We start from the raw sequence: 16,657 nt of genomic DNA, 5'->3' as shown, positions 1-16,657 counted from the left end.
GCCAAGTTTGCCTGTAGTTGGTAATTTCATCAGTTTTTGGTGATAATTTTCAATTTTACTTGCCAATTCTTATTGTATGATTCAGTAAGAATTATTGTTTTTGTAATGTGCTGTAAACCTGTTACCACTGATTCAGTTTCAGGATGTAGTGGATACAGCTGATATGTAATTATATAATCGTTATCTCTATTTTTCTCCATTCTGCAGGTCAAAATGGGCTTGTGGATCGATCTGACAAATACAACACGATTCTATGACAAAAAAATCGTTGAAGGTCTCAAAATAAAATATGTAAAGCTTGAATGCAAAGGGTACAGTATCTCATCTTGGTTTCAATTTTATTTCCCTTATACAATGAATAGCTTTTACTCACGATGGATAAAGTTGCGATCTTACGGTTTGCAAGAAATGTGTAGTTGTAGAAAATATAATAGATAGAATTTTATGGCTTGAATCGGTTTTTTTTTCTCATCATTATAGCCACGCTGCCTGTCCAACTCCAGATCAGACTAGTACTTTCATCGCTCTGTGCCAGAGGTTTATAGCCATGAATCCCCTAGAAATCATCGGTAAGATACAGATCAGTGAAGCTCTTTGCATTTATTATACATTTATATCTATTCTTCTGGGTCTAAAAATGTTACGAAATCTATGTCCACAGGGAAGGTATAGTGTTTAAAATTATCCGATTCTAAGGTAACTGTATTTTTGCACCTGAACTTCTGATCATTTGTTTTTCCATGGTTTGGTTGAACCCAGTACTAATATATTCCATCTTTTGATGTTCAGTTCCGTGTGCAGGGTGATCATAACATTGCCAATACAGTCGATCCCACTTATAATGTTTCCATGTAAGACATTTTCTAGTTTAATACAGCTTATTTTCATGGTCCCAACGTAAATTACCCAAGTGATTCTGATTAAAACTTCCTGCTTAAAGCATTTTCCCCTCGTACAAAGTTTTTTATGATGATGTTTTTTTTGAGAAACATAAGCGGGATCCATTGTATATGGACCCTTAACAGCAGCAACAAATACAAATGAAATTTGAGACATGGGTGTTTCAACGTATGCACTTAGAGTGAATGAGAGAATCTGGCTTCCATGATTTCAATCACAGCAACAAAAATTTCAACAACAAAATATGAATGCTTGGCTGGCCATTTTGGGAAGTGGCCGGAGATCCCTGGTCAAAGCTTGATGTGCTGATGTAAGATGGCCTGGTAGGAGCCAAATTCCTTTGTTTTTTATCGCCAGTGTGTGATACATGTAGCAACTGTATTGGATTAGCTCCATGTGACGAGAAATTTAAGAGGGAAAAACTATAAAAATAATTATATAAGCATACAGTTTTCTGCCAAATTTTGGAGAGAAAAATATTACCAAATCCTAACTGTAGTTTCATGGATTACATAACTAACTTGGACATAATTATAATTATCATGAAAAATACACCAACTTGATGATCCTGAATCATGTCTTTTGTTATCACACCCCTGACCACTTCATGAACTGGCCAGGTCATTATTCAATGAAATGGTCAATTTGCAAAGTGGCCAACCCCATCGTGAATTGGCCTATTTCGGGCTTTGCAGCAACACACACACACATATATGTGTGTGTGTGTGTGTGTGTGTGTGTGTGTGTGTGTTGCTGTATATATATATATATATATGTATGTATATTGTTAAAATATCATTTTTATATGAAGACAGAAAACAAAAAAATTATGTGAACTGGAAAGCAAAAAAAGAACAATGAAAATTTCAAAAGTGAAAAAAGTTATAGCCAATGTCTAGGCCCTCTCATCGAGGCAAACACCCTGACATTGGCTTAACACAGAACGTTTCTGAGAGCTTATCCTGGCATTCATAGCCTAAATACATGCTCAATCCCCCGATGTTCTGCCGAAGTATGATTGAATTTAAAAATCAAAAAAGAAGCAAAAACAAATTTTTTTTGTCAATTAGGGAAAGTACGAAAGAATCGAGCATCTATTTAGGCTATGAATGTCAGGATATGCTCTCAGAAATGTTCTGTGTTAAGCCATTGTCAGGGTGTTTCCTACCTGATGAAAGCCCTAGACATTTGGCTATAACCTTTTTCATTTTCGAATTCTATTTTTTCTTTTTCAAATTTTCATTGTTCTTTTTTTGCTTTCCTGTTCAAATAATTTTTTTGTTTTCTGTTTTCATGTAAAAAATTATATTTTAACAATGTTTTTTCACTACACTGCATATTACAGCTGTCTATGGCATTGGTGATTGGTGAGTTTCGACAAATTTTCAACTTTCATAATGTTCATTTTGTAATACTGGGAGGGGGGGTCGTTCTGTGTTAATTGTCTGACAGCCTCAGAGGGTTCTTAGTAGACATCAAGAGGAACAAAAATTGCAATTGGATATGGTCTCGCAAACCACATTGAAAGGATAACAATCACAAAAAAACATGCAGGTTTTGACGTCACGTTGGAACGACAAAAAGTACAATAATAACTATAAGAAGATTTACACTTGATTAATTATTGCAAGAGTTGTTGAAAGTGATGGCTGCTGACGTCATTGCCAAGTCTACAATGACGTAAAAGTGCTCTCAAAGGTACCATGTATGCTTTTGATGTCTGGAGAACTGGAGAAACCGCGAGACACCCAGGCTCTGTCGCAAGAAGCAACGTAAGCTCTTTGCCCCCCCACCACCACCACCACGAAGGGAGGAGGTCCAGGGCATCTCAGGCAAAACCAATATTTATTGATACGTCAATGATTACATATAGTGAAAGGAAATCAAAAATTATGTAAAATGAAGAATCAAATTAATCAAGTTAAAGTGAAAGTGCAACGGGCGCGGATAATAAATAATCATAGAAAGTTGTATAAAATCATATCGCAAAAGGCGCAATCAGAAATTTGATTAAATTAAATAAATTTGATTAATCAAGGATTGTATGACAGAAAGGTAGGGCACCCCATTGTGCTCAGGCAGTTCAGTACACTCTGTCCAATTCGCTTTTGATCACAGTTGAAGGTCTTAAATATCTTTGGGACACTTGATTATAGATTTAGGATTCATCCTACTCCTCACCTTCAAACATGCTCCTCGCTTTTGATGTCTGCCTCAGCAGCAACAATCTGCTCTGTGAGATCCTCCGGTGTGTCCACAGGCAGGGCCATAACTAGGCAGGTGCACCCGCACTGGTCCCACTTGGAAAGGGGGGGGCCCAGTAGGGGCCTAAATTCAAATTCTTTCACTGGGTCTAGGAATGGCTAGCTACAGCCCTGTCCACAGGCGCATCACATAAACGAGTGGTTTAAGGTGATCCCACGTACCTCTTGGGTGATTACTGTGACTTACCTTAAGGTGATTATACACCTCCCGGGGAAAATGTGCAGAGGCACCATCAAGTATGAACCACATGCCTGGCTGCACTGTTTGCGGCAATTCCGGGAGGATGTGTTGCAGGAAAACAAGATATGTTGTTCCATTCAGGTGTTCGGGCAGCAAGTATGGCCCCAAGGGATAATCATCGCAATAGCGCTAATTTACGTCATCCGCAATACATGATCCCCACCCCTGCATGTGTATTTTGTGATGTTCTTTACGTCAGATATGGTGAGCAAACTTTTGAACACATTCAGTGATCAACTGACATCCACTTTTCATTGCCTCTGGACTCAGAGCCTGCATGTGTTTTTTGCTATATTAACCCTTTTAACGTGGTTCGTGACAAAATATTTCATCGCAATTTTTGTTCCTCTTCATGCCTACTAACAACCTTCTAAGTTTTTCGGTCCGTTAACAGAACACCTTGTGTGTGTATATATATATATATATAGAGAGAGAGAGAGATGAGGAAGGGATATATACAAGTTTATGCCTATGATTGCAATCACAGAACATCATTTTAATATAATGTGTCTGGTAGTGCAACACAAGAATTAGTTATCAATACAAATACAAGGCCACAAATGGCAAAATGCCCAACGAGGTGGCTGAAAAAAAGATGCTCATAACAAGTATGGATGTCAAATGTTATTAAAATACAGCAACCCAATTAAATATGCAATCACACACACACAAAAATTGTAAACAATATATATACATGATAAAATATAATACAATGCCCATAAAGAATTCTTATGGTTGTCTTATTCTAAGAATGGATAGCTTCTCGATTTACCCCAACATGTTTATCTTATTTCTTTTTAAATGTGTCAATTGTGTTAGACTTTACTACTTCTGGGGGTAAGCTATACCATTTATTAACAACTTTATTAGAGAAAAATTCCCTGCAACACCATAACCTTGCATGGCCCCTTACCAATCGATACTGATGTCCCCTTGTAAAAGCAGTCGATTGACGGTGTACTAATAATTCATGGTCCATCCTATCCATCCTGTTAAAAATTTTGAACACTTCCATCATATCTTCATAACTCAAGCCTTGTGTGCCAATAAGAGCCCCCTTCTCTGCACCCCTTCAACCAAGTCTATGTCCCTCCATAAGTATGGTCTCCAAAACATGTCACTTAAAATGAATTCTTGCATTGGCATTTATCATGCTGCCGATACTGTTAAAGGTCATTCACGGTTTTCCATTGCACCAATCACTTAGCAGTGCTTAACTCTTCAAAGTGCAAGATGGCCCAGATGAGGAGTATTTGTTTCGTTTTGAATTTGTGATCTGTGAGGAAGACAATGAAACCCTCAAAAACAAGTCTAAGTCACATAAAAGGGTCAGGAGGAAAAAGAGGTCACAACTCTTGGACGAGGCTACTTTGGGGGGGAAAAAGCCAGCTTTAAAAGAGTTAAAAGTAAGTGTTGCCATTTAAATTTTTTGAAGTTTTGTTGCTGATGCCATAGCCACAAAAGCTAGGTTTTGTTTTTCTCTTCACTGTTTCGAGCGCATACTTTTGAAAAACACACATTTTGAATTTCATTTGTACTGTTGATCGTTGCTGCCGCCAAGGGCTCATATATAGCAGTGTTATTATCATCCTGTGTATACAGCTTTGTGTATGTTTAAACAAATCTCAAGTAACTTTTCTTTGTGTTTTCAAATTTCCTCTTTATTGTAATTTTCTCATGATGCTTGAGCTTTTGAAATGCTGTATATATATATATATATATATATCCTTGTGTTTGTATTTCAGGTGTCCATTGCACCCATGGGTTCAACCGAACTGGTTTCCTAATTGTCGCCTACCTTGTGGAGAGTTTGTCATGGAGGTGAGCTGATTTTGTTTCTTTTTTTTTTTTGTCTACAAATTTATTTTATCTAAAGAATTCAGAGAAAGTATTAGGAAGTGCTACTAAATCTGCATCTTCCTAATAATAATAAGATGCTGGATCATTAAAAAAGAAAAAAATGTTTATTCAAGGGTTTCAAAATTTATAGAACAATTGTTACGGGTGATAGAACTGTACAGCAACTCAACAAACACAAACAACCCAAAAATGCATGCCTGGAACTCAGGTGGTGAAGCTCTAGAGGACTTGCTGTGTCATAAAATTTTGATTTTTACAGCAAATGTTGGAAATGTGTGGCTGCCCCAATGGAGACCAATCTTTGCATCGTCAATGGTAGAGACCACAGTGCATTGCCAAAAACATGGTGTGTTTTGTATGGTGCCAGCAGCTGTAGAAATCCTGGCAGCAAGGTCTGCATCTGTATCGATGGGACTATTGCCCCAGTAGAAATCTTATTGTTGTTTTCTTACCCTATAAATTCATTATAGAAGGGGAACTGCCAAAGATCTCAGCCTAGGACTCAGGAAGGGAGGACATAGATGGGACTGTCATTACCTGTAGGGCTCTGCATTCCTTGCATGTCACCTGAAAAAAGGCCCATTTCACTGCGATTTGCTGGAAGGTCCTCTGATCTGGCAAGCATTTTGTTGAAAATTGCTCTTGGTACAACATTTGGGCTTCCCTTTTGTTTCTGTCTGCAACCCCCATATGTGTAATGCACGTTTAGGGCTGTAACTAGATATTTTTTCACCTAGGGCAAGCAGGAATTTCGGCACCCCTTGCATGTAGAAGAAACAGTCAAAGGGTGAATTCGGCACCTGTTCTGGTCCAGCGCCCAAGGCAACAGACCCACCTGTCCCTGTCCCTCCCGCAGTTGCAGCCCTGTGCACGTTTCACTTTCTCCTGATTTGTGAACACATTCATTACTTTTTCACATGGGGCAAAGTGAAAAAGTGAAAACAAGGCCCCCCCCCCCTCGCAGTTGCATCCTTGTGCATGTTCTACCTTCTGATTTGTGTGCACATTCATTCCATCGGTAATCCACAGCAAAAAAACTACTTTTATTGCATGTACTGAAAAGCATCCTCTAGGCAATTTCTCGTTTGAGGTGTAAGCATGATTTTTAGGGCGATTTATGCTTTTTATGTTTCTTTCCTACTGAAAAAGGAAGCTGTTATAGTTATAAAACACTTATATCTGCCATTTTCCCATAACATTTTGTGTATATCTATGTAGTTTTTTGTCTACATACATTCAGTTTCAATAGCATCACCCCACTTGATCCGAAATTAGCAAAGGTTTACTTCCTAAAATATTAATCTCAGCCACTATTTCCCAGAGTAGGCACTGTCATTCCCGGGGGGGGGGGGGTAGTAGCTATGGATATAATACAGAGTCCTATGGATTGGTTAGAGGTGGAAGGGTGATGAAAAAAAAATCCGGAATAGACGATGGAACAAAAAATTTGGAAAACTGACCTTAAACCATTGGACTTATAGGCGATGCTCAGAATGGAACTTGTTAATTTGTAGGGCCAGAACTAGAAGGGGAGAGGGACAGTTTCTTAGGTCAAGAACACATTTTAGGAGAAACAAAAAAAGCACATTATATAAAATCATTGACATTTACTGTAGAGGGCTCTGCGAAATTATCTGCTTGCATCTCTCTATCCCCCTTCTAAATAAAACTTACCCTGACTCCTAGTTATGGACCTTCATTAGTTGAATGGTTGATGAGTTTCCTGATTTTGTGAGTTAAATTGTAGTGATTGTGATTAATTATACCTGGAACATTATAACCATATTTGTTTCACAAATTTAGTAACATTTTTTATTCATTTTTTGCCAATACATCTAGTGTTGAAGCTGCTGTCAGTCACTTTGCCGAAGTAAGTTGTTTATATTTTTCGACTATTGTTTTAAATCATTTGAAAAGTAGGAAATTTTGTTCTTTAGTTTCGATTAGCAAAATAAAAGTGCCACAGTTTAAGGATACTACCTACCCCCTGTCTATCACAGTTTCAGCCAATGATCATCCAGTGGCGATTTACAGCCAGCTAACCTCCCTGCAGCATTTAAAATTCACACATGATACAACAGGCAAATTGACCTGCTGAGTTGTTAGCTTTAGAATTCAGAAGACAGGTGGTAGCACTTCTTGAACACATGGTAAGCATTCCTCAGACTCCACGTTAGGTACACAACACACATACACTGCACATTCCACCATGCACCACTTCTATAAAGCTCCTCAGAGAAATGTTTATGATAATGCCCTCCCAATATAACGCCCGTTTTCAATGAGGCGAAGGTGGTTATTATATCAAGCATCAACTGTATATGTATTTTTTATCATAAAATATACAATTTGAACAAAGCGTAGTATAACAGCCAAAGGAAAAACTATAGAATGATTTTATATTATTCAATTCAAGGTGATTCTTGACCTACCAAAATTTCTTCAACTGCTTATATATCTTACTGCCAAAGCCTTAAATTGGCCAATTCGCAACAGGGATGGCCACTTCTCAAATTTGCCAATTTCGATAAATATTGACCTGACCAGTTTGGGAAGTGACCAGTGATTCCTGGTCAAAGTCTAATAACAAAGACATGATTTGGAATCATCGTCAACTTGACATGTTTTTTCGTGATAATTATGTTCACGTTAGTTATGGCAACCCATCATACCGCAGTCTTGATGAAGTAATCTTTTTTTTCTGCAAAATTTGACAGAAAGCTATATTTATACAATTATTTTTATAGTTTTTTTCTCTAAAATTTTACTTTTTTCTCTTGCTGCATGGAGTTAATCCAATACAGATACTATGTATTACATGCTGGCAATTAAAAAAAATTAATTTGGCTCCTACCGGGCCATCTTAGATCAGCAACTCAAGCTTTGGCCAAGGATCTCCAGCTACTTCCTGAAATGGCCGGCCAAAATCTGAATCATTTCTGCAACTCATACTTTAGCCATAACTCTTGGCCAATTTGCGAATTGACCGCACTTCGGGCTTTGGCAGTAACATATGTATAGATATAAACATCTGCTGTACTCTTTTTTTTATTTTTTTTTATAAAAGATAGGTTTCTGAAAAGTTATTTTATACCATATATATGTAACATTATTATTAAATTATCCAGATAATCACTGATACTTAAAACAATACCTTTATTGTGTACAATATTAAAACATATCTGGATATCAAATACTAAATTGTAGGACTAAAATGCCCTTCAATTCGGCAGTGTTCTGATTGTGTATGATGCTTAAGAAACTCCTGTAACTTATTCTTAGTGCAAAAGTAAGAATGGCTAAGTTTGACTATGATATGGTAAAGTGTATTTAGCATTCATAATGCAATGGTTTTTCGTGGCACCAAAATGAAGAAAACATTGGGGGAGCTGAGAGTTGCTGGTTGTCCCGTATATAAAGGACTTAGGCGCGTACATAGGAGAGGGTATATTGCATTGCATTATTGGGGGGGGGGAGACTCAATGGCCACAGCCCCTAGGTTCCGGCATCTATGTTGGTTTTTCCAATTGAAGCTGTAACTAAATGTGCAAAACAATTATTTGGGTATCAAGATCTTCCAGCTCTGCTTCGATTGAAAATACAGTCGAATCCCGTTATAACTCCAAGAGACCACAGAGAAATCACTGCACTATAACGAAATTTTGTTGTAAAGGAATTCCAGGTTTATACATTGTTTCTATGTTAACTTATCTGGGGGATTAGTAAAGTGTTAGTTAAAACAAGATTTTCGCTGTAATGGTATTCAGTAAAGCAGGATTCAACTGTACTTTTTAAAACTCAGGATTTATACAACCTGGGCTAAGAAATTTTTAGGTGAGAATAAATGAGTTTAATCATTGACAATAAGTTTTTGACTGTTTTAATATTGACATAGTCAAAAACCTAACCCCCTCTCTCTCTTTCTGATGCCCTATCACACATATTTTGAATAAATAGCTCTATTTTGCTTAGCAAATCAAACACAGATAATAGTGGTTTGGATAAACCATAAAATTATACTTTATATGTTCTAGACTCTTTTTATATTGAAAAATTCAAAATTGCAAATTATGATTGATATTTTATTTTAATTATTGCAAAAAATTAAAACCTAATATGTAAAAAAAGTAAGTTTTTCATCATCTTATGTACCTGTTGGGTTCAAAACATTATCCAAAAGCATTCATTCAGGTTTTTGACGTCAAAACATTGACTGTTTAACCATTAAAAATTTTTCACTTTCGACAAAAGTAAGTGTTCATTCTGTTGCTATTCAGGAGAAAATTTTATATTGAAGTTTAACTATTAACGCATAAAAAATATATGTAATTTATATCGTAATTTAGAAAAATACTTAATTTGAAATAACAAATTTAAAAAATAAATTCAAAATAACAATATGCATGTCTCTATTTAATAGTTGTTAGGGTGATATTCTCGAAATTTAAGTTTCATAAAATGACAGGAATAACCACTGCATATATTTTTGTGTGCACCTTTATAAAACAGACACCTGTCTGGAACGGAGAATAATTTTAGTCTCTGGACACTCACTGTATTTGTTTTGATATATTTTTATGCTTTATGGATGGATTCATGAGAGTTCTGAATGTTTCATGTTCCTTAGGCTCGACCTCCGGGTATTTATAAAGCTGATTACTTAAAGGAACTATTCGCTCGATATGGTGATGTTGATGATGCGCCGCCCCCACCACCTCGTCCTGATTGGTGTAATGGTAAAGTCTGTTTTGTTATATTTTAGTTCTTTTGATACAACAAATCAATTGTATTTTACAGTTCTCCTTGGTATTTCAATTTCCTTGCCGCCTGAGAAGTCGAGTAGTTAACATGCTGGTCTTCAGCTGTGCAAGTCTGATTTTCAATCCTGGTTCAAGCATGGATATGTACTCATATTAAAATTTTCAAATTTCATTTACTGGAATGGTTGAAATGTGTGGCAAATGATTTAATCTATGATGAGTTGAATGGGTCTCAGCTATAACAATAGACATTGGAAAATCTGTTTTACAATATAGGAGCAAATTTTTGAAATTTTCTTCTATATTGCAAAACAGATTTTCTAATGTCGACTGAAATATATTTGAAAAACTTTACTCAGCTTATACAAGAGTATAGGCAGTTTTTTTTTTTGTTTTTTTTTAATTTTTACAGTGCATTGGGACTTTGGTTTACTGGTATAATTTGTTTCCTGAACGGGGTTGTTATCCAAATCACCTGTATATCGAATCAAACTTTCCCATAAAAAATAATGTAAACTCGAATGATTTTTCAAAATTATTCATTCACATAAAAATGATTGATAAAAACTGTGTTTAATAAGTAACACAACACAATAATAGTATAGGAAATAATATAATAATGCCATATAATGCAATAATTTTACCAATTTGCTTATTGTAAACGACAAAAGAGAGGAGGACTATTGTTTAGGACAACTTCGAGACCCTCTGTTATATTTTTCTTTTTGTGTGACTTCGGAAAAAAGAACCAATGCAATGACATTTGCTTTTGCCTCTTTTTGAGAATTTCGCAGGAATGGAAAATTACATCATTGTGAGGCAGATTCATTGCTCACACACTGGTACAGCTTCATTTGGGTGGTTCTTTTCTACAAAGTTTTGCTCCATGTTTCCTAAATTTTAAACATTTCTCTAACCTCATCTGCAGGGGCGTAGCCAGAAATTTCGTTCGGGGGGGGGGGCACTTTCATTTTGGGGGGGGGCCAAAGTTACAGAACAATGGTTTTGGCCATCTTTTTCCCTTTTTTCGGTCATTTTCTCACATTTCGGGGGGGGCCAGACCCCCCCCCCCCTTTGCCTCTTTTTGAGGATTTCGCAGGAATGGAAAATTACATCATTGTGAGGCAGATTCATTGCTCACACACTGGTACAGCTTCATTTGGGTGGTTCTTTTCTACAAAGTTTTGCTCCATGTTTCCTAAATTTTAAACATTTCTCTAACCTCATCTGCAGGGGCGTAGCCAGAAATTTCGTTCGGGGGGGGGGCCAAAGTTACAGAACAATGGTTTTGGCCATCTTTTTCCCTTTTTTCGGTCATTTTCTCACATTTCGGGGGGGGGCCCCCCGCTACGCCCTTGCTCATCTGAACCAAGAGATTCAATTCAATTTTACAATTTTATTCATCACATTGACAAAAACGTTAGCGATTTTCAGAGCAACAATAAAAGGAGAGAGAAGAGCTAGTTGGGACCACCGTTTTTTTTTTTGACATAGTATTGGAGATGTTGTGATAACTGAATTCGACTGTGCATTAAAACTTTTTTTCAAAATTAAAACATAATTAAACATAATTTACAAGCCCATGTCCATTTTTTTTAATAATACAAGTACATTGAAAATATATTGTTATAAAAATTAATTCTGTATATTTAAAAAAAATTGAAATTTGATTTAAATTTTACATAATTGAATACTTGGAACAAAAATATGTTAATCATTACTACTTTATTTTTTCCCTGATATGAGTTTGGATGTTTAATTTTGTGTGTTAAAAACATATTTGCCTAATAGATATGTCAAATGTACGATCTTTTAGTACGATCCTGGTCAGTGGAGCATACGTACAGTATTTCCTTCTCACTTTTTTTGAACAATGCAAGAGCTACCTCCGTATCAGTGTGATTTTCTGAATTGCTTCTTACAGATATTCAGATCACCATCAGTTTGTTCTCTCTTAATTGGAATTTCTTTTCATTTCCTCTTTGTCTTCAAAATCATTGTTAACAAACTTTGGGAAATCCTGAATATCTTTGATACCTCACTTTTTGTTCCTTTTTTTTTACTGTATAGCTAAGATTTTGAAAGCAATAGAAAACGCTTTGTGTTTGGTTGTGGTTGTGTTACCGTATGCGAGTAAATTCTGAAAATGTCCAATGTCAGAATCTAGCTAGTGAAAAGTGGCAAATGGGAGTGTCAGAAGTATTTTAGACTTGTGGGTGCTCGAATTGAGTTTTACATAAGAAACTGATTTCTGAATCAATTCTGGGGCTTCTCTGAGTCGTGATAAAAAATACTGTGGGGGAACATTCACAGCAACCTAGCTCTGATGCCATTGGCAAATGTAATGGGCGTTTTAGAGGTTATGGTCTTAAGACCAAGGAAAAACTTCTTTCTTCAAGCAAAATTAGACTCATTGGAGCACAGCAAAAAAAAAAAAAAGCAAAATTTTTACAATAAATACCAAAAATCACACCAACAGATTGTCTTCCGGGGAAAAAAAGAGGAACATTTTCAGCTCTAGCTAAGCATTGTAGATTTTCAAATAGGAATACAAAGAAATTCTCAAGAATTATTGTTTGAAAATCGGTTAAAAATTCATTATAGGCGTACTTTGCCAAAATCAGTGTTCATTATAAGCCATAATCAAAATAACACCGATAAGCAATACAAAATTCACAGAACATAGGAAAACTTTGTTATACAGGGTGGGCAAAAAGTCTGTGGAAACTTTAAAAATTCATAAAAACCGAAAAAATAACCGAAATAAAAAATAGTTTGCAGAGTTGGCTTCCTTAGGTCACAGGAATTTTTTAAGACAGGGAAAAAAAATAGCCAATAAGTGGCACTGATGTAAACAAGTCAAAGAAAAGATACCTAAATAACAAACAGAATGCCTCGAAACCGTTTATTACAGCAGTATGAGTTCCACGTGACCACCACCACAGGAGAAAACGCATTGCAGGCGAGTCACGAATCCAGCAACGGCAGAGTGTAGCAGGTCTGCATACATGGTCGTACAGTGAACTGGTTGTGGAATAGGAGCACAAGTTCTTATAACCATCTCATTTGCATATTTCCACTGAAGTAGCTCGTACTAGCGTCACCTATCGGTTGTGTTTTAGTGTTTTATTCCTGTCTTAAAAAAATTTCCATGACCTAGCGATGCTAACCCTGCAAACCATTTTTTATTTTCAAAGTTTCTACTTACTTTTTGCCCACCCTGTGTGTGAAAATTCATGATATTCATGTTCCTTATAACCGGGTCTGCTATATTACGCTATAAAATAAATCCTACTTATAACATTTTTCAAGAAACCGTGTCTACAAAACATGGGAAAATGTTTTAAACAAGAATTGCCTATGAAAATTGTCGCTGGGGGGAAATTTATGAAAAAATCTGTCATAGATGATTCCTTTTTCTTTCCTCTTGTTAAAGTTAAACTATAGTGAGTCACGTTACCATAAAATCTCCATAACATCACGTGGCACATTTTCAAATAGTTCTTGGCAAAATCTGATGTTCAAAGGTCATGAAAACATCTTGTTGGTTGTTCTTTGAAGAATTAAGTTCTGATAAGTAGTTGGAAAATCCTCTTTTTTTTTTCATCTGAAAAACTGCTTTCAAATGCTATTTGATGCTAAGGTCTGTCGTTTAATCATTTTTTGGGATCGATCTAGTACAGCAAATTTGAATACAACTGCAAAGATGAAAAAAAGTAACCTCTCTTTTGAGAACTTTTTAGTTCTTATCTGTTAGTTTCATATCCTGAGACATACTTTGATTACCTTTGTGTATATGAGCATTACTAAGAATACTTATCATGTATAATTGTGTCTAAAAACACTCCCTCCCCCCCCCCCCCCACTTCAGTATCACCAAAACAACAATAAATTGAAAACTCATGTATAAATCAGCCCCTAAAAATTCAGTACATTTTAGGGGGGGGGGGAATTCATCTATTTTTTTTTCATGTTGTCTTCAATTCCGCCTATCACATTACTGATATTGACTTTTTACGGGATTTAATGATAATTTCTGGGGAAACAGAATTCTGTGCCTCTTGAAACCACTGGTACACTAGGCCAATGACAAGTTTCATTAACACATCACTTTTTGTAGTCTCTTAATCTTCGGAACTCATCCATTCAGTCAATAAATTCCTTAAAAGGCTTGTTGATGCTCACATCTAAAGGCTACTACTACTTAACCATACATGCACCTCATGCACATTCTTCTATGGAATTTCTAACAAATCAGTACATGCCAGAATATGTGTGTGTGCATGTTGTGAATCTACAGTGAAGTTTGTTTCTGTGTAATGCTTGTTATGTGTTCCCAACACACAGGGTCGGTCAGCCCTGCCCTTGTGGGGGGGGGGGTCATGCCGAGAGGTATGTATATGTATAATATACATATAACAACAGTGCTCCCAACACACAGGGTCGGGGTACCCGGGGGGGATTGTACGTATACCTTCATGGGAAAGTTAAAAGTTTTCATTTCCAGGGGCCCTTGATGGATCTCATTGTTTTCTTGCTGCTTTAACGTTGAAAAATTTGCGATAGCGGAAGCACAAGATATATCCAGTCTGGTGGCTCCAAAAGATTCGGTCACGGGTAGTTACATGGGTGGTCCTGGATTTTATTCGTTGGTAAAACGAATACAAATGAAAATGTTTCACGGCAATCACAGCGGGGGATGACCGACAAGCTTCCAAGTCGGTGGCCCCATGTTTACAGGTTTCATTTTGGGGGCCCTGGATGAATCTCATTCTTTTCTGTTGTAGAATTTGCAACAGCGGATGCCCGAGATAAAGCCAGTCTGTGGGGCCCCACTAAAAGTATGTGAATTGGTGTCCTGGGTAATTGGTTGGGGGCCCTGGATTTTATTCGTTGGTAAAACGAATACAAATGAAAATGTTTCACTGCAATCACAGCGGGGGGTGACCGACAAGCTTCCAAGTCGGTGGCCCCATGTTTACAGGTTTCATTTTGGGGGCCCTGGATGAATCTCATTATTTTCTGTTGCAGAATTTGCAACAGTGGATGCACGAGATAAAGACAGTCTGTGGGGCCCAACTAAAAGTATGTGAATACAGCGGGCAACTGATTGGGGGCCCTAGCTTTTATTTATTGGTAAAACGAATACAAATGAAAATTTTTCATGGAACTCGCAGTGGGGGATGACCGACAAGCTTCCAAATCGGGGGCCCCATGTTTACAGGTTTCATTTTGGGGCTCTGGATGAATCTGATTCTTTTTGTTTTTTAACATTATACAATTTGCAACAGCGGAAGACCGAGATAAATCCAGTCTGGATTCCCCACTAAAAATCTGCGTATTGTGTTCCCGCTACTGGATGTGGGGCCCTGGATTTTAAATTGTTTGCCCCGTTGCAAAATTGAAAAAAATGAAAAATTTTCGTGGCCGGTGTGTCCGACAAGCTTCCAGGTCTGTGCTCCATGGGAATGGTGATAGGTTCTAATTCGGGGCCCCTGGATGTATCTCATTGATTTTTGTTGTTTAACATTGTAAAATTTGCAACACATCGGTAGCCCGAGATATATCCATTGTGGGCCCCACTAAAATTCAGCGAATTGAATCTGGGGCCCCAGTTTCTGGGGGTGCTTGATGAATCTCATTTGTTTTTTGTTGCTTTATCATTATTTTTATTAAAATTCCCTTCTTCAGTAAGCTGGTGCTTTCACACGTCTCTTTCCATAACACGCTGATGAAGTGGGACGAAATAAACAAGATATGTTGTGAAGAGAAGTGGGGGGGGGGGGTTGGCCACCAAAGGCGGCAGGGGGGCCCCCTAGTATTTATATAATTTGATAAAGTGAGGTCAGTCTCTTCAAAAACTGACCTATGTATAAACGGACCCCTCTCTACCTGCCCCAAATTAAGGAACAAATTTTTCAACAAAAATACTCTGCTTATAAATGACTATGTGAGGTGATACTGTGCACACTAATGTTGGACAAAATAAAAGAATAATTCTTTATGCTAAAAAATGACCAGCGTGAAAATTGCAATAAAAGAAAAACCCTTCCCCCCTCTAGTTTTCTCACAATTGTTTATTGCTAGCACACAAATAACCACCAATTTCATTTCTTTATATGGAAAATAGGCAAAAAAATGCACTGATTTCAGGGGGCGGATCCCAATGTGAATATTTGAAGCATTATAAGAGCCAGAATCACCAAAAAAAAAATTTTAAACATTGCATCCAAGAAAAGTTAACATTATCAATACAGGAAAAAAAATTTAAATTCACGAAAATTATAATATTACTGACTGGGAACGTTATACATGGGATCTATTGTGCTTATAATTTCACAATTTCTCTAAAAAATTAGGTTTTATCTACATGATACTGTGTTTTCAGTTTTTCTCGTTCCTTGTTTTCAATGCAGAGGATGATGATGTCGATGATGATGATGATGGCGGTTTACCTGTTACCGAGAATGAAAAAAGCAAGAACAAAGAAGGCAGAAGTGGTGGTGGTGGTAGGCCACACAAGAAAAGAAGAGAGTTTGTGAAGAAGGTAAAGAAAAAGTTTATTTTATTCATCAATTTTTAGTATTGGAGGTTAGAGCCCTTCAATTACAACCAAACAGTGAAATAAGTAA

The 16,657-nt window shown here is 36.8% G+C and overlaps 1 protein-coding gene across 1 annotated transcript in view; it reads left to right on the top strand.

Moving 5' to 3' along the window:
* mRNA-cap (RNA guanylyltransferase and 5'-phosphatase mRNA capping enzyme) overlaps positions 1 to 16,657 on the top strand; it is a 52,542-nt gene that overhangs the window by 14,961 nt on the left and 20,924 nt on the right. Inside the window, exons 4-9 of the mRNA XM_089251974.1 lie at positions 208 to 311; positions 481 to 569; positions 5,151 to 5,226; positions 7,105 to 7,135; positions 9,893 to 10,001; positions 16,442 to 16,572. Coding sequence (XP_089108100.1) covers positions 208 to 311; positions 481 to 569; positions 5,151 to 5,226; positions 7,105 to 7,135; positions 9,893 to 10,001; positions 16,442 to 16,572 — 540 coding nt within the window. The remainder of the gene's footprint in view (positions 1 to 207; positions 312 to 480; positions 570 to 5,150; positions 5,227 to 7,104; positions 7,136 to 9,892; positions 10,002 to 16,441; positions 16,573 to 16,657) is intronic.

This window comes from Pholcus phalangioides, unplaced genomic scaffold (genome assembly GCF_987345545.1).
Source record: "Pholcus phalangioides strain wild (caught in Gottingen) unplaced genomic scaffold, Ppha-v1.0 ptg000028l_1, whole genome shotgun sequence".
NCBI classification, from domain to species: Eukaryota; Metazoa; Arthropoda; class Arachnida; order Araneae; family Pholcidae; genus Pholcus; species Pholcus phalangioides.
Note: the sequence above shows the minus strand (reverse complement) of the source record. Positions and strands in the feature narration are given on the sequence as shown.